Below are 19970 nucleotides of genomic sequence, written 5' to 3'. Positions count from 1 at the left end.
AAGCTTTGAACATTTTTTCAGAAAATCGTATTTAGGTTTCTACATGCTGCTCTTGTTACAGATGGAGGTAAATTTGGTATGAGAATGATTTTATAATAATTTGCTTTCATCTATAACAAGTGCAGCATGTAGAAACCTAAATATGATTTTCTGGAAAAAAAAAATGTTCGAAGTTTCCTCTGTGTTCAAAGTAACCCCAGTTTACGGTACAGAGTTAAGTGAAAGTAATCATGAAAGTTATTCAGAGTTCGATAGGTAGTTTTTATTCATTCATAGGTTTCTGGCCAAGGGCAGGTCTTTCACTGCAAACTCAGCATCCTCCAATCTTCTTTCTTTTCTGCCTTCCTCTTAGTCTCCGCATACGATCTATACATCTTAATGGTGTCTATCATTAATATCTCCTACTGCTTGGAACTTTTCTCCCGTTCACCATTCCTTCCAGTGCATCCTTCAGTAGGCAGTTTCTTCTCAGTCTGTGACCCAATCAATTCCTTTTTCTCTTCCGATCAATTTCAACACTATTCTTTCTTCACCCACTCTTTCTAGCACACCTACATTTCTTATTTTGTCCGTCCATGTCACACGCTCCATTCTTCTCCATATCCACATTTCAAATGCTTCCAGTCGTTTCTCTTCACTCCGTCATAAAGTCGATATTTCTGTTCCATACAATGCCACACACTACACAAAAACACTTCATTAGTCTCTTCCTCAGTTATTTTTCCAGAAGTCCGCAGAAGATGCTCCATTTTCTATTAAAAGCTTCCTTTGCCATTGTTATCTTCCTTTTCAATTCCTGGCAGCAGCTCATGTTACTACTTATACAATACCCTAAGTATTTGAAGCTGTCCACTTGCTCTACCATCTCGTTTCGAATTCGTCTTGTTTGTATCAGTGGCGGCTGATTGACTGAGGCAAGTGAGGCCGGGCCTCAGTCACTTGGCTTAACTGAAATCAAATTTTGTGTTTTTATATAATGTAATAGTTATTTGAATGAAGCATATATCGCTGTAGAAACATTCGAAAACTTTGATGTATATAGACCTGTTTTGGAGTAAAATTTGTTCCTGAGGCCGGGATCGCTGGTGCCGGGTCTGGCTTGTGATGTATATAGATCTGTTTTGCAATAAAATTTGTTCCTGAGGCCAGAATCGTTCGTGCCGGGTCTGGCTTAATGCATTTCATGTTCTTTCGCGGGCTTTGAGTTTACACTTAAAACGTTGCAGCTGAGGCACAATTCGTCTGGCCTGGTCAGGCTTCACTCGTCCCATCCATGGGCCGGCCTCAAGGGTAGAGTGGGGTGGGAATAGCAATGGTGACTTGTCTTCCTAACTAAGCCATAAATAACAAAATTCCAGCTCTTTGGCAGGCAGAGACCCACTCGATTCTCTCCCCTTATGTTTCAGTTTATGATATAAGCGAGGGTGTTCTACTATTGTACTTGGTATTGGGCCAATGTTGTTATGTATTTTGGGAAAATATAAACAGAAACAAATGAGAGAAATAATGCTGGTGCAGTTAATTCATTGTTAGAGTGTCCTTTTTCGAGAAGAAATAATACTGAAAGAAAGGAAGTTTTAAATAAAGAGAGAGACTACCGAGATACCTACGACATCGCTGATAATCTTTCTGACACATAATCTTAAAACGCGAGTTTCTATTGCATCCTGGTATGGGCAACATAAATGGTTATGTGGTAATGTGAGGCAAAATAAACTTCTCTTGGCCTTGTTTGTTGCTGTCAAAGGAAAAAAATAAAAAGAAAAGAAAGAAAGGGGAATTTCAACACATAATATGGGATGCTTCATCACACTGAAACAATCGCTGAAACTCAGAGCATAACAGCTTATTTGGTGAGTGAAATTATTATTTTTCATTGATAGTAATAAGAATAGACTAATAATAGTAGTAATAATAATACAGTAATAATGATATTAATAATATAATAACAATAATAATTAATATCATAAACAAACATTTTCTGTCGGAGGCACTTAAACTAGTTGCATCTGGCCTCACCGAGGATTTCGATCACCGGCCGCTACTGGTTTGTATCTATTTTCATTCCATATTGTTCATAGTTGTCATTTAGCGATATGTAATACGGCAGCAATAAAACATTGGTAGAATGATAGTCTCAAAGGTATGTGGCCACCAATTTTCCATCACCGATTAGATTTGATGTTTCCACCACGTAGTATGCTGACAACTGCTTGTAGATTAGACCGCGGGGTGTGCAGTAAGCTGAAGTGTACGGATTATTACCTGCGAGTCGGAACGGGAAGCAGGGGCAGAGACAGAGGAAACATTATTGATGAGTGGTTGTGATAGGAAATGCGGTAAGTGCTGGCGGAAATGACAAACTTGGTTTGGAATATACATAAATCTTGATTTCAACGCTGACAGATCCTTGCAGATGGGAACGGGCATTGTACAGTAACAGAAAGCATATTGATAGACGCTTGTAGATAGGAGCGCGGGCTATTTAGTATTAAAAGTGTAATGACGGCTGCTTATAGATCCTAACGTAGTCTCTACAGTAACATGAATTTTCTTGTAGATAGAAGCCCAAGTAATTAATTTCCTGTTGCGCTTAATTCGCAGTAATACAATGATAAGATATATTCGAGTGGTAATTTAACATTGATCGATTTATTACCCCAGCAACTGGGAAAAAACAAAATTACAGTTTCGTTTTTCGTCACAGAGTTTATATAGAACGAAACTCGTTATCTTTGGAGAAAAAGTAACAGTTTATGTAACACTGACATGATTGATGCAATGCGTGCATTTTTATTGTCTGTAACTAAGCCTCTACATTTTTCTTTAGAATTTCTTTAGCTCTGCCGCAAGATGGAGCACCGTAAAACAAACTTCTTGTAGAGAGTTTCTCTCTTCTTCAACCCACTACACATTTCTTCTCCTACACTCTCATTACACGAACTATATGATACACTATCTACCAAAAAGTAATTGGGCAGTATTTTTGCCCCTTTAGAACCTCGTTCTAGCACCTTTTGTTGCTATAACAGCAGCCACCCTGTCAGGCAAGCTATCCACTAGTTTGTGTAGGATATCCACTGGAATGCGTCGCCATTCCTCTTGCAACATGGCACTCAGTTGGACAATGGAAGTTTGCCCCATGTTTCGGGGCTACTATGCAGTGGTACGCGGACGTTCACCAGTTGGACTGGCCTGTACAGAGTCCTGACCTCAATCCCATTGAGCATCTTTTTTTTTATTTATTTTTTATTTTTTTATTGGCTTATTTTACGACGCTGTATCAACATCTGGGTTATTTAGCGTCTGAATGATATGAAGGTGATAATGCCGGTGAAATGAGTCCGGGGTCCAGCACCGAAAGTTACCAGCATTTGCTCGTATTGGGTTGAGGGTAAACCCCGGAAAAAACCTCAACCAGGTAACTTGCCCCGACCGGGATTCGAACCCGGGCCACCTGGTTTCGCGGCCAGACGCGCTGACCGTTACTCCACAGGTGTGGACTTGAGCATCTTTGAGACGAATTGGACCGGTGATTGAGGTCTCGGGAGATGTGGTCAACTTCCATTGTCCAACTGAGTGCCATGTTGCAAGAGGAATAGCGATGCATTCCAGTGGATATCCTACAAAAAACTAGTGGAGAGCATGCCTGACAGGGTGGCTGCTGTTATAGCAACAAGAGGTGGTACCACGAGGTTCTACAGACGTGGACAAATTATTAGCAAAATTGAAGATTTTTATTATAATTTTTACAAAATATGATTCTTCAATTCAGACTACAGTTGACATTTTTGCGTATTTCCAAATTATTACCAAAATTGAAGATTTGTATTGTATATTTTTAGAAAATTTGACTCTTCAATTTGGACTATATTTGATATTTTTGCATATTTACAAATTATTAGCAAAACTGAAGATTTTTATTATATATTTTTACCAACTCTTCAATTTGGACTACACTTCACATTTTGGATATTTCCAAATTATTAGCAAAACTTAAGATTTTCATTTTATATTTTTACAAAATTTGACTCTTCCATTTTGACTGCAGTTGACATTTTTGCATATTTATAAAGTTTTAGCAAAATTAAAGATTTTTATTGTGTATTTTTACAAAATGTGGCTCTTCAATTTAAACTACAGTTACATTTTTGCATATTTCTGTCTACTATAATGATGGAAATATGAAAATTGTCAACTGTAGTCTAAATTGAAAAGTCAAATTTTGTAAACAGAATTATCATAAAAATCGTCAATTTTGGTAATAATTTTTCCACGTCTGTAAAGAGGCAAAAACAGTGCCCAATTACTTTTTGGTAGATAGTGTATATAGAAAGCATTCTGATGTTTTAAGAGTTCATTCCACCATTTTCATGGAAATACAAGTTTCCCCAACAAAAAAATAATCTGCATCGTCTAACATAGATACTGAGGATCACGAAATCAGGAGCCACTAAAGTGTATCATACATCCTATCAAGGAGAAAAAAATGTTGGCTGTACGAGCATGATTAAAATTTGACTAATAACTGACGAGTATTTGGACCATGTGCAATTAAATATCTTTGAATCTGACATAGATTTATTCCCATACAATTACAGTGGTTGTAAACATCCACAGAGCAATGAAATACAACTGTTACCATGATTCTGTGATTCAGAACTCACCGTCCGATGAGTCTGGTGGACGTGTCCGGGCAGAACCGCACATGTCTGCCCTCAACACCCTACAGCGAAGGCGGCCCAAACAACGGACCTCCCTGGAAGGTGGGATTCTCCGAGACTGCAGGCCATCGGGAGAGGTAAATGCCATAAAAGCTAAAAGGAGTTCTAGAAGAGGAAGGACATGGAACTCCGTCTTTCAATTTGTATAACTAAATGCATTAGTTAACACCATAGATCACTTCTTCCGGCCTTTAGCATCATTGTTCTTAGTGACACGAACTAAGAGTTCGCAAGAATCGCGGTTCCAATTCCGACACGTAACAATGGACTGTAGGTCCTGTAGTTAGAATGACTGTTAGTAATTGCAATGATCACTTATAGAGAACTATGTAGTGTCCGGTTATGACGTTACTGGGCTTCATGAACCACTGCGTGTATTTTTAAGCTGTCCCTGGGGTAGGTAATACAAGTAACCACCAAGGCTAGAAATTAAACAAATATTCCATCATCATCGATATACTTCTCAAGGACAACAGATCACTTATTAATTTCAGCTTGCTTTTCCTCTCTAATTCCTTTCTTATGTGTGTATGTATGTATGTATGTATGTATGTATGTATGTATGTATGTATGTATGGGCCTGCTGTTATTCAGTTGAGAGGCTTTTATCATCCAGTCTGCTTCATAAAAGCTGAAAGTTAGAATTTATAAAACAGTTATATTACCGATTGTTGTGTATGACTGTAAAACTTGGACTCTCACTTTGAGAGAGGAACAGAGGTTAAGAGTGTTCGAGAATAAGGTGCTTAGGAAAATATTTGGGGCTAAGCGAGATGAAGTTACAGGAGAATGGAGAAAGTTATACAACGCAGAACTGCACGCATTATATTCTTCACCTGACATAATTAGGAACATTAAATACAGATGTTTGAGATGGGCAGGACATGTAGCACGTATGGGCGAATCCAGAAATGCATATAGAGTGTTAGTTGGAAGGCCAGAGGGGAAGAAAGACCTTTGGGGAGGCCGAGACGCAGATGGGAGGATAATATTAAAATGGATTTGAGGGAGGTGGGATATGATGGTAGGGAGAGAATTTATCTTGCTCAGGATAGGGACCGATGGCGGGTTTATGTGAGGGCAGCAATGAATCTCTGGGTTCTTTAAAAGCCATTTGTAATTAAGTAATGTCTCTATATAACATATACTGTGTATAGTATTTAAGCATGAAAAAAAAATTAAATGATGGTTTATTTAACGACGCTCGCAATTACAGAAGTATCAGCATCGCAGGTGTGTCGGAATTTTATCCCTCAGGAGTTCTTTTACATCCCAGTAAATCTACTGACATAAGCCTGTCGCATTTAAACAAACTTACATACCATCGGCCCGAGCCGGGATCGAACCCACAACCTACCAAGACCGGTTGTATGTATTTCAATGAATGTTATGTTTTATTTAACTACGCTCGCAACTGCAGAGGTTATATCAGCGTCGCCGGATGTGCCGGAATTTTATCCCGCAGGAGTTCTTTTACATGCCAGTAAATCTACCGACATGAGCCTGTCGCATTTAAGCACACTTAAATGCCATCGACCTGGCCCGGGATCGAACCCGCAACCTTGGGCATAGAAGGCCAGCGCTATACCAACTCGCCAACCAGGTTGACTATTTCAATGTATGTATGTATGTATGTATGTATGTATGTATGTATGTATGTATGTATGTATGTATGTATGTACGTATTTCAATGTATGTATGTACGTATGCATGCATGTATGTATGTATGTATGTATGTATGTATGTATGTATGTATGTATGTATGTATGTACGTATTTCAATATATGTATGTATGTACGTATTTCAATGTATGTATGTATGTATGTATGTATGTATGTATGTATGTATGTATGTATGTATGTATGTACGTATTTCAATGTATGTATGTACGTATTTCAATATATGTATGTATGTATGGTGTATGTATGTATGTATTTCAATATATGTATGTACGTATTTCAATGCATGTATGGTGTATGTATGTATGTATGGTGTATGTATGTATGTATGTACGTATTTCAATATATGTATGTATGTACGTATTTCAATATATGTATGTATGTATGTATGTATGGTGTATGTATGTATGTATTTCAATATATGTATGTACGTATTTCAATGTATGTATGGTGTATGTATGTATGTATGTATGGTGTATGTATGTATGTATGTACGGTGTATGTATGTATGTACGTATTTCAATATATGTACGTATGTACGTATTTCAATGTATGTATGTATGTACGTATTTGAATATATGTATGTATGTATGTACGTATTTCAATGTATGTATGTATGTACGTATTTCAATGTATGTATGTATGTACGTATTTCAATGTATGTATGTATATATGTATGTATGTATGGTGTATGTATGTATGTATTTCAATATAGGTATGTACGTATTTCAATGTATGTATGTATGTATGTACGTATTTCAATATATGTATGTATGTACGTATTTCAATGTATGTATGTATGTATGTACGTATTTCAATATATGTATGTATGTACGTATTTCAATGTATGTATGTATGTACGTATTTCAATGTATGTATATATGTATGTATGTATGTATGTACGTATTTCAATGTATGTATGTATGTACGTATTTCAATGTATGTATGTATGTACGTATTTCAATGTATATATGTATGTATGTATGTATGTATGTATGTATGTATGTATGTACGTATTTCAATGTATGTATGTATGTACGTATTTCAATGTATGTATGTATGTATGTACGTATTTCAATGTATGTATGTATGTATGTACGTATTTCAATGTATGTATGTATGTACGTATTTCAATGTATGTATGTATGTACGTATTTCAATGTATGTATGTATGTATGTACGTATTTCAATGTATGTATGTATGTATGTATTTCAATATATGTATGTATGTACGTATTTCAATGTATGTATGAATGTATGTATGTATGTACGTATTTCAATGTATGTATGTATGTATGTATGTATGTATGTATGTATGTAGCCCAATCTTCGTACGTTGCGTACTGTAAGTGTGTGTAATGCTGTGTGCATAACACCGAAGTCATTATTTTTCTTGCATTCTAATACTTCGTAACAATACCAGAAAGCTTTTTAAAGCTTGAAGTGTACTGATGTGTCACACATCCACATTCTCTTCCTCTAGACATGCCGGACAGCAAGCTAATACTATGAAGTTACCCACCCAGACAGTCGTGGCCCGTAACTGGCCGGAAGTCGATAGCAATGCCAATGTCATAAGCACAACAAACAAAGCGAAACGGCAGGCCTATAATTTGAACTGTTCGCAGGCTGTACATCACGCAGATCCGCCTGCCCGCGTTCTGCAACACGGAGGGGCTATTCGGCGTGTTCGACGGGGGCAACAACAACGACATCCCCAACATCCTCACCAAGGCCGTGCCCCGCATGCTGCTGGAGGAGCGGACGGTCAAGGAGACCGCCAGCGAGTACATGAAGTACACCATGCTCTCCGCGCACAGGTACACACGCTCTTTCGGTTCAACATTCCCTTAGTAACTAATTCATGGCGCGACAGCCCATGAAGGGCGAAGGCTACTGACTTCATGTCCACAGGCCTCAGCAGAGGTGAACGACTGTCCAACCAGAACGGGGGTAACTTGTTGTTAGCACAATGATCCCCCCCCCCCAGCCGTTACACCTGGTTTTCTTATTCTCTTCAAGGATTAGACTCTTTAGTCTCTTCCGGTGCCCATTTCTTTCTCGGTCTCTCCAAACTCCTTCTTCCCTTCTGAGCATATCTCATAGAAACTGCCGGTAGCCTGTTTCCTGGCATCGTTTCTGAACGTTTGCACCATATTCTGACATTTAACGTTACAATATTAGTGATTCCAACTGTAGTTCTTGTGTCACATCGACACCTAATAAAGTGTATCTTGCAGTACTTCTTTAAATCTTCATTCAGCCGCCTGAATTTTTTATATTTCTTCTTGTTCTTATTTTGGATTCGCTTCCGTACGTAAGGACTGCATACTGCGATTACTTACTTACTTACTTACAAATGGCTTTTAAGGAACCCGGAGGTTCATTGCCGCCCTCACATAAGCCCGCCAGCAGTCCCTATCCTGTGCAAGATTAATCCAGTCTCTATCATACTGCGATTATATTGAAAAATGTTATATCAGTGTCTCTCTGTGTTCTAGCCTATTTTGTAAATTTCTGTGGATATATACTTGCTTTTCGAAACCGATTTCACTACCTATCGTAACTATCTAAATTCATCACAGTGATGGGTGGGCATCGGTCCCATATACTGGATGATGGAGACATGATGCCTCAGACCAATGATTCTCAACCAGGAGGCCGATGAGCAGTTAATGGAAGTTCATGAACATTATTATTATTATTATTATTATTATTATTATTATTTCTGAAAGTTTAAACCTGTTTATTTTGCGTTAAATAACAACATAATTAAATTATTTCCTTTTTAAATTGATGTTAGGGGCCTATCTGCGAAGTTTTCCTTCCCTCTTGCCTAAGATAATATGTTATCGTTATAACAGAGTGAAAGACGGAAGGCGAATTAAAGGCTGGTTCACAATAAACCGAGAACGGAAACGACAACGAGAACGGAAATATTGCTAAAATAAATGTATTTAAATGTGAGCGTTCACAATAGTTAGTTGTGAATGCTCACATTTAAATACATTTACTTTAACAATATTTCCGCTCTCGTTCTCGTTTTCGTTTCCGTTCCCGGTTTATTGTGAACCAGCCTTTAGTTGTCTGTTTTGCGTTTAGTTCTTGGGATCAATTTAGAACAGCTACCGTATTCCGTAAACACAGACATACCCGATTTCCTTCCGAATATTTCACCGTCATCTGACTACAAACTTGACGGTTCAGAATTAGTTATACTTTGTACAGGTGGTCACACTAACGTAATGTGAGGAAAAGAATGGCACAGTCGTAAAAAAAAAAGGCTGACAAGGACTGTCTTAAGACCACGATACTATGGACCGGTAACAAGGCTACATTAACCTGCAGGTAAATGACTACGACTCCCCAATAATTATCTGTAGTAATCTCAGACCTCGAGTGACATTTATTAGGACTATTTCGTGAATAAAATAAAAATTTAAATAATATATCCCTAAAATTCGATCACAAAATGTTAATAATTGTATATTAACGAATACTTAACCTATTCAGACATTGTCAAGTTGAAATACTCGTAGATGAATATCGATTACTGCAATAAAGAAATTCGATGTTATTATTAAGTAATGCCAATTGCGAAAAACGAAATACAGGTTTAACAATGTTAATTACATGTACTGCACTTTTCTCTTATTATTATAACAAATACATTTTCATTATCTGCTGAAATCATAATTTAATTTAACAGTAACAGTGGGGACAGCTATATACCAATGCTTATGTATTCACAGCGAGACATGTTGCTACACAGTGAAGCCATCTCTGTATAGATAGGCCTAATTAAAACACGAATTTTATTACGCCATACGAAAGGCAGTTTGATCAAAGACATTATTTCTATGCAAGGTCTTTGAGTTTGACATGCGGTGATGTTACATAAATTTGAAAGTCTATTAATTGTTTAATTTCAATACAAATGTTATAGGCTACAATTTTATAGGTTACATTAGGCCTACCTGTGGAAGCAGGACCAATGTCAGCTGTGTCTTGTTTCGACCGTTACTTACAATGAGTGCTACACGAAAGCAATTTTTATAGCTCGACAAACGCATTCTCTCTGTAGTGTGTAACGGAACTAAAGCTGCATCTACACAGCTCAATATTCCAATCGCGTATGCGTGCAATCTGGGAAGAATATTGAAAGAATCAAGTTTAAAAGGTACGTTCAATTAAGATGCATAAAGATTTTGTGTCTACATGGTGCGCCGTTTTGAACGTGGTCTTCACTGCGTAAATATATTAATTAATATTAAATATCAATCTTGCATTCATTGCTTTAAAGTTGAAAGAAAAGTTTAACCGTGTAATTGCATCTTAATGTATTCATGTTCATCAATTTACGGGGAAACAGTTGGCGACGACGACTAAACAAAAGAAGGACCATGCGATAAATTGATAGCGATAAATCTAGCTGCAGAAATTATCGCAAAGTCTGACTGTGATTGGTTGGAATTCAAAATTTCATTACACTTCATTGGTCGAAAATGGAATGACGTCATATAAACGAAATAATCATCAAAATTTGTATTGATTGACCAGAAAAAGATCTGAATAATACTGTTTTATGCAAGAATTGGTAAAAATACATTAAATCTAGGCATTAGAGCAGGCTCCGCCAAGTCGAGTCAAGATCGCGAGAGGGCGTACAGGCCTGCTTACGGCTTCCACTGCGGGCAGTACACTTGTACACTGCAGTCTATCAGTGGTGGAGCCTATCGAGGTCGCTTGGGGGCACCGGTGCACTGCATTTTGCACCAGGAATATTTATGTGCTAAAACATGAACCTTAGCAATGTAATGGATGTTGTTATGCGAACAATTAATTTCATAAGGTCTAAAGGACTCAATCACAGGGACTTCAGGGCACTGCTTGATGGTATTAACAGTATGGGGATTTACTCTACCATACCGAGGTAAGGTGGTGAAGTCGAAAAATTCTGGAACGTTTTCTCGCACTTAGAAATGAAACTGCCTTATTTATGGATGTACATGGGAAACCTGTTAGAAGCCTTGGACATGAAAGAATATATAAGAATAATGCAACAATTGTGCGAAGTTTCGAACGTAGATTTGAGGATATTAGAGATCTTGAACAACAATTTAAGATATTTGCAATATCTTTTTCAGTGAGTGTCCTGGATATTCCTGCCGAACTACAATTAGAAATACTTGATTTACAAAGCGATATTGAGCTAAAGGATAAGTATCAAAACAAAAAGTATTAACCATTTCTATACTTGTTTTCCACGAGAAAGGTTTCCTAAACAGTACAATCTTGCTGCAAGAACGTTGTAAATGTTCGGGACAACCTACGTATGCGAAACACTGTTTTGTTTAATGAAGTTTACAAAGTCACGTCACAGAAACAACTAAGTGATGAACAATTGAAAGCATGTTTGCGATTGGCTGGTACTAAAACAATAGCTCCGAGAATTAAATAGCTGCTTACTAACAGAAAACTGCAAAAATCGCAGCGGATCTCTGATGTTTAAGAAAAAGTACTATTATTAGAGAATTGTATTTGAATGACAACGTTTGTACTGTTGCTTTATTTTGTTAATTGAATTGTATAGCAATGAGAAGAAGACAAACAGTATATTAATCTGTATAAAAGTGTATATTTTGTTTTGTTTCATTATTGTGCAAACATGCAAAAATTTGTTTCGTATATAGTTAACTGTACAAAATTGTATAGAGTACTGTTTTTCAGTATAGTGCAATTAACAGTGAAAGCGTGCTTCAATTAAAAGCTGAAATTAATTTACATTCTTATCACAAATTTGGTTCACATACAAGTTGTTAGCTCCGCCACTGTGGAGGCAGCTACCCTTGCCCGCAGCCGTACGTCAGGGCTTGAGGGCTTGTACGTACGCACGAGAGTGTAGTCACTTGACGGTCCCTGCATTAGAGCTTGATTCTCTCCGGCACGCAGGGAACTGAAGGAGAGGGGGCAGAAGTTCGGGGTGTGCGGCACGCTGTGCCACGTGGTGCGCTCCAGGCCGCACCAGTACACGCTGCGCGTGGCCAGCGTGGGCGAGGCGCGCGCGGTACTGTGCCGGCGGGGCGCCCTGCTCGACCTGTCGCAGCCCGCGCTCGCGGGGCCCGGCCAGCTGGGCTGCAGCGCCCTGTTCCCGCTCGTCATCCCCGACCCGCACGTGGCCGAGGTGCCGCTGGGCGACGCCGACGAGTGCCTCATCGTCGCCAACAAGCGCTTCTGGGAGGTGGTGGGGGCGGAGGAGGCGGCGGCGGAGGCGCGCGACGTCGGCAACGCCATCCTGGCCGCCAAGCGCCTGCAGGACCTGGCGCAGGGCTACGGCTGCGAGGAGAACCTCAGCGTCCTGGTGGTGCGCTTCGGGGGCCTCGAGGTGCGCGCGCAGTGCCGCTGCAGCTGCTGCTGCGGCTCCTTCCCGCCGCCCGACGCCGACCGCTCGTCTCCTAGCGGCCAGAGCGACCACGCCAGCAGCGACTGCCGCACGTACCGCAGCAACGCGCAGTCGCTGGAGCGCCGCAGCTACCGCGACAGCAAGCGCGGCGGCGGCGGGGTCCTCAAGGCCATCCGCAGCAAGATGGACTCTTACAGCAACGGCCACCTGGCGGACGCCGAGGAGGAGTCGGACACGCAGGTGTCGGAGGAGCAGTTCAAGTGCTGGGAGTACATGCTGGAGCAGAACACGCAGCTGCTGTTCGACAAGGAGCTGGACACGCTGTCCCGCGGCTTCGGGCGTCGCGGGCGCTCGCGCAGCAGCCCTCACCTGTCCGACGCGGCGGCCGCCCCGGCGCCCTTCCTGTCCAGGCGCTTCGGCAGCGCGCGCTCCTTCCACCCCGGCATGCGGCGCCAGATGCTGCACGGCGGCCCCAACGCCGCCTACTTCGGCAGCCTGCAGCGCCTCATGCCCTACAACCTGGAGTACAACTTCTCCGTGATACAGGAGCGCGCCGCGGCGCAGGACTCCCTGGAGCAGGACGGCCGCATGCAGCAGTACTGGGGCGTCACCACCACCGAGCTGTGATCTGTACCCACTCCACAATAACGACACTATGAAGAGTTGCAGTTGACAAACCTGTACGACAATCTATAGGTTCGTTCCAACAAGCGGTTCATGGATCAGTTCATGTACGGTTCCTGTACCATCTTATGCGCATGCGCTAGTTGAGCATCTGCTATGGGATTGAAACTGGACTGGACGCTGTTGGAACGCTTTCACGGATCGTTATGTACTAAATCCAGAGATGCTATAACTGTGATCATCTTTGCTAAGAACGGGATGCTTAATTATTATCGTTTCGCAGTTAATTCTAATTGCAGAAAATAGAATTTCGATCATTTTCTATAAAAATATAACAAAAAATATGGAAGGCAAGAATTCCGATAATTCAACGTCGTGTATTGGGGGACTCTCATCTAAAAATAGTTCTTTTTTTAATTATTAATGTATGCACGTTATTTATTATACTTTTAATCAAAGCTGCATGTTGAAATTGTAATTAACTGTTTCAATATCCGAATAATTTCCATTCCCTTTCTTTTTGGCGAAACTTTAAATTAAATCTCTAGTTTTATTATTCGTCTGTACTGTCACTTTTCATCTTAACCTCATTGATGAGAACAGTCGACCATGTCTTTCTTCAGTATCCAGGAGACGTTGGTGAGCTTATGCGCATGCGCGTCTCGCGTACTCTTCCGTACATGCCTCAATCCACGGACTGTTTCTGACCGTTCCGAACCCGTGTCAAAGCTTGTTGGAACGCCCGACTGCAGTACATGTTTCCGGTTCAGGACTGGTTCGGATTGTGTTGGAACGCTTTTTCTGTACTGCGCATGCTCACGATTGCTACGGACGGTTCCTGACTGCTGTTGGAACGAACCTTATTACAGCTTGCCCAAGTCAAGTCTGCGAGTGGGGATACCGGGATGGAGTGTAGAGGAATTTAGAGGCAAAACACAGTTGCCACATAGGTCATTTGAGGCTCAGATTTCAAAGTGTGTGTACATCGTTTGAAATACACTACGCAGTTGTTTTCCTTGTCTTCAGAAAAAGGCAAGCTCTGACAACCGTTATGCTGTCTCCTCACCTCCCCTCCTCATGCTACTTTCTCTCCTATGCCCACGCTTGCCAATCGGAACGCCAAACCTCACTGTCGAAAGTGTGTCAAGCAGATATAGAAGTACAGTCTATTTCAAAGTGTCTTGTTTTCGGAGTGTTCTTACGTTTTCATTAGCGCTCTATGAACTGAACCGCAGTAGGAAAACTTTACTGTCGTATGTGACTGTACGGGTCTCCTTTCGATACCGCCTCCTTTCACTACAAACCTGCCTACAACTTCCCCTCTCGGCTCGCAGACTTAACTTGGTCGAGCTGTACACACGTTTCGGAATTACAGATTTCAACTATAAAGTCTGGTCCATAATAAACCGGAAACAAAAACGGGAAAGGAAGTACGTGAACGTGAAGATTTTTTATTCGCAATAAACCGAGAACGGAAACGGCTATGCATATCTTTTTTATTGGGTTATTTTACGACGTTGTATCAACATCTAAGTTATTTAGCGTCTGAATGAAAATGAAGGTGATAATGCCGGTGAAATGAGTCCGGGGTCCAGCACCGAAAGTTACCCGGCATTTGCTCGTATTGGGTTGAGGGAAACCCTCGGAAAAAACCTCAACCAGGTAACTTGCCCCGACCGGGATTCGAACCCGGGCCACCTGGTTTCGCAGCCAGACGAGCTGACCGTTACTCCACAGGTGTGGACCGCTATGCATATCGATAGGTATGTCAATAACGATATGTAAAGTCGATATTATGCATTCTGATGTTATTTATGTATACTTGACCAATGGCGTTCTCTCATGAGTACAAGCCAGCCGACATAAACACAGATTTAACTAACTTCGAAATTTAAGACACGGAATATTTAAGAATTTAATTCACTTAGTAATCTGGACATATATACACGTACTAAATATCGAAAGTAAAGGCTGGTTCACATTAAACCGAGAACGAAAACTACAACGGGAACTAGAACGGAAATATTGTTTTTTTTTATTTTTTTATTTTATTGGGTTATTTTACGACGCTGTATCAACATCTAGGTTATTTAGCGTCTGAATGAAATGAAGGTGATAATGCCGGTGAAATGAGTCCGGGGTCCAGCACCGAAAGTTACCCAGCATTTGCTCGTATTGGGTTGAGGGAAACCCTCGGAAAAAACCTCAACCAGGTAACTTGCCCCGACCGGGATTCGAACCCGGGCTACCTGGTTTCGCAGCCAGACGCGCTGACCGTTACTCCACAGGTGTGGACCGCTATGCATATCGATAGGTATGTCAATAACGATATGTAAAGTCGATATTATGCATTCTGATGTTATTTATGTATACTTGACCAATGGCATTCTCTCATGAGTACAAGCCATCTAACATAAACACAGATTAACTAACTTCGAAATTTAAGACACGGAATATTTAAGAATTGAATTCACGTGGTAATCTGAACACATATACACGTACTAAATATCGAAAGAAAAGGCTGGTTCACATTAAACCGAGAACGGAAACTACAACGGGAACGAGAACGGAAATATTGTTAAAATAAATGTATTTAAATGTGAGCATTCACAATTAACGAGAACCTTACCGGAGCCCAGGATCGAGAACGTGAAATTTAATTGTGAATGCTCACATGTAAATACATTTACTTTAACAATATTTCTGCTCTCGTTGTCGTTTCCATTCCCGGTTTATTTATTGTGAACCAGCCTCGATTTTACTGAATTTCTGGGTTAGTTACAAGCAATGAATGAACAAAAAAAATATGTCACGGCCTCCTCGACACAAAATATACGACGACCAAATAGCTTTTTGATGACAAAAGAATGAATCTAGTAGGCTCTGATCGAAAAAGTTCAAACTTGGCCAACTCTCACGTTTCCCTTCCCCGGTTCCGACATGCTTCTCGTTAATTGTGAATGCTCACATTTAAATGCATTTATTTTCATAATTTTCAGTTCTCGTTGTCGTTTCCGTTCCCGATTTATTGTGGACCAGCCTTAAGTCGTAGTGTTCCAGCCCCAGGAATGGCGCCTATTCTGTTTCGTCCCTTATGCTTCAGTAGCCAAAAACAATGCATATTTTATTAAATTGACTTTTATTTTTAATCAAATTAACATTTTGACTCAACTACAGTAAAACCTCGTTAACCTAAATAAAGGGGGACTAACCCTATTCGTATAATAAATGTATACTCTTTTTTCTTTTTAGTTGAACGCTTATAAACTAAGTAATAAGTTACGCTCATGACAATCACGTATTTAAAAAAAATCGTTGGAACGTACACACTGCAGTACAGTATTAATAAAGCATAACTGACGCAACATATTGGGCGATTTTTCCAGATTTTGGGCAATATGACACTTATGACTTGATTTGCAAGTAGTTATGAAACGTTTGAAGAAATCAAATTGCAACATGTGGTTAAATATCCCAAATTATTCTACATAAATGCAAATAACGATATTTTAAACAACGAAGAATGACGAGTTCATTAAAATAGACCCAAACAATTTTAAATGAAACTTCGACACCCTCCCACACCACACACGAGAGAAAAACATACTTAAATAATTTGAAAATAACTAGGTAACCTCGAAATTTATATACCTAATAGGTAAAAGTTCCGTATATTACACAACACTCCATACTGGTAATTAGCAAAGCAACATCTTTAGCACGACTTGTGGCTTGTGGGCCACCCCAAACCCCGAACTCCACCACTCTGAGAGCGGATCTTTACACTCGGTCAGTCATGGCCTACTGTTACAATGAAAACAATTAACGGTAGGTAGGCTATATCAGATATAATAACTCATAAAATACCAGATGGAACTATGAATTAAATAAATCACTTGATCCTGGGATAATTCGTTTAATTGCAATTTGTATTTAAATAATTAAAATACGATCATTACAGTCCAGGAAGCATACATTTAGGAGAAAGGATATTTCCTTCAACATCTTTTTTAATTACTGTTGGACCCAAATAATTTAAGGGGAGAGGATGGTATTTTTTGGTGGAAAATTAGTAAATTAAAAAAAATATATTTAAAATACTCTGTAATATGTGTGGAATACATAGCATAGCATTTTGTGGGTATTTGTGCACTTGTCGGGTGTTGAGACGCCATTTTTAAACTTCCTGCGTTATGGATTTTTAAATCACTCGCCCCCATTTATTGTTGTTTCCGGTAATTTAAATTTAAAAAAAAATTCTTTAAAATACACTTTGATATGTGTGGAATGCATTGCATAATATTTTGTGGGTATTTGTGGCCCTACTAGATGTTGAGACGTCATTTTTAAACTTCCTGCGTTATGAATTTTTAAATCACACGCCCCCTTTGTTCGGTTTCCGATAACTTCGTTTTTTTGCTACATTTCCAGACAAAAATGGATATAATTTCTGAACTATTAAAGATACTTGCATGAAATTTAGAACACACATTCTTTAGACTATTAGGAAACTTTTCTCTGTAACAGAATTTTGTTACTTGATTTCATTTTAAAAATACGTCCGTTTGTTTGCAAAAAAAATATATTTAAACTGTTATAAAATTTTAATTGCTTATTTTACAAACATAGGGACTAATATCAAAATTCTGTTACAGACAGTTTGTAGAGCATGCTTTTGCAAGTACATTGCAAAATCCTGCATGGGGTATATTTTTTTCAAATTTGGGCCCCCAAATAATTTTTTTCAAAATATTTATATTTGGTTGAGTTGCTACAGCCATGAGCTCTCTACATACAAAAAATTAAAATTTAAACCAAATAGGAAAAAGTTAAAAAAATACCATCCTCTCCCCTTAAGCACAATCATTTGGTCCAGGGACCATCCGTTTATAGTGCAAGGGTAATGAGTTTAATATGTTTCTGAATTAGTCTTGATTACATTCTTTAATAAATTACTTCAAACCAATGTGAATATAGTGTGGAACGGGTAAGAAGATATTTTTTGTGTGTTGGCTCCTTTTTCATCATTGTTTACGTAAATAAAAACAAATGAGAATTAAAATCGCACATAAACATTGCTTTGTGAAATACAGCAGGCCTAAACAAATGTAACAAAAAATATGTACCTTACGAAATGATTCATACTTTCAGACCATGCTGTGTGTATATTTGTAAAGTTATTTATCTCTCATTTTAATTTGATCTTGTAATAACACAATACAATAAGACATCAGTTCAGATGTGTTGTGGAAGATATCGAAGTTTCAACCAATAGGGCCTAATGACGACTTAAAATAGACTCAATTTTATTTATAGTTTTTCTTTCTTGGATAAAAAAAAATCTCAAGTAATACATCCCCAAAGTTTTTCTCCCTGAGCAATATTTGTGAAGTACAGAAATATTTTGCAGTTCTAAAACTTACGGTGAATATTGTGGGCAGTGAAAAGAACTTTATAAATCAGAAGATCCAAGATTATGTGAAGTGTGTTTTTCAGTACAGTTCAGTGACAGTGATCCTCAATACAGACAGTTTCGCAAACTAACACTTTAACAGTGAGTGAAATAATGCTTAAGGAAAAGTGTCTTTATTGCGTGAAATTCTGAAATAAGTACTGTAATTGAGACAAATATAAATGAACAGAATGTCTGGAATTTATTAGAATACCGATAAACAAAGGTGATCTCGTAGACATCATGCACCAGTATGTAAGCGACTAGTGAAGGACCTCTACAGAACAGTTTGCGTAACAGTTGAATGAACCTGAGACGGTAATTGAAATTCTCGAAACGTCTGTGAACTTCAATATAAATAAAAGACTTAAGCAACTCATTAATTTTTTTATTGGGTTATTTTACGACGCTGTATCAACATCTAGGTTATTTAGCGTCTGAATGATATGAAGGTGATAATGCCGGTGAAATGAGTCCGGGGTCCAGCACCTAAAGTTACCCAGCATTTGCTCGTATTGGGTTGAGGGAAAACCCCGGAAAAAACCTCAACCAGGTAACTTGCCCCGACCAGGAATCGAACCCGGGCCACCTGGTTTCGCAGCCAGACGCGCTGACCGTTACTCCACAGGTGTGGACGCAACTCATTTACTATTATATCTAAATGTTAAACTATTTCATTCTATAATATAGGAACTCGATTTCACATACATCGCATGCATTTCCTTATCCCTGGGAGGGGGGGGGGATGCAGCGTTAAAATAGACAAGTGTAAACTGCATCGGTAAATTGGTCCAACCACCAAGGAAAGGCGAGAAGAGCAACGATTAGAGATGAACAACGATCGAGAAAGCAAGACTAACAGCTGCAGCGCCCGCAAAGTCGAAAACCCGCACGACAATCTTGTATACGTCGCGTCGTTGACGTAAAGACTGCTTGTGTTTCGAGACGTCGAGATTGATCACTCGCGAAGTCCCGAACGTCAAGTAGCCTTGACTGAACTTTTATCTTCTTTGGCAACTCTTATAGATGTATAAACAATCAAGTAGCCAATTTTAAACATCATCTCTACCTTTCTGTGTATAATAATC

The 19970-nt window shown here is 39.3% G+C and overlaps 1 protein-coding gene across 2 annotated transcripts in view; it reads left to right on the top strand.

Annotated features, from left to right (window-relative positions):
- The window catches only part of Phlpp (PH domain leucine-rich repeat protein phosphatase), a 142985-nt gene extending 123724 nt beyond the window's left edge, over nt 1-19261 (top strand). For both annotated transcript variants that reach the window (XM_069842612.1, XM_069842613.1), the window contains 3 exons: nt 4661-4801; nt 8032-8223; nt 12356-19261. In XM_069842612.1, the coding sequence (XP_069698713.1) occupies nt 4661-4801; nt 8032-8223; nt 12356-13433 (1411 nt within the window). In that variant the 3' untranslated portion in view covers nt 13434-19261. The remainder of the gene's footprint in view (nt 1-4660; nt 4802-8031; nt 8224-12355) is intronic.
- The last annotated feature ends 709 nt before the right edge of the window (nt 19262-19970 follow it).

Source organism: Periplaneta americana, chromosome 12 (genome assembly GCF_040183065.1).
Source record: "Periplaneta americana isolate PAMFEO1 chromosome 12, P.americana_PAMFEO1_priV1, whole genome shotgun sequence".
In the NCBI taxonomy this organism is placed as follows: domain Eukaryota; kingdom Metazoa; phylum Arthropoda; class Insecta; order Blattodea; family Blattidae; genus Periplaneta; species Periplaneta americana.
This window is presented reverse-complemented; position numbering and strand designations above follow the sequence as displayed.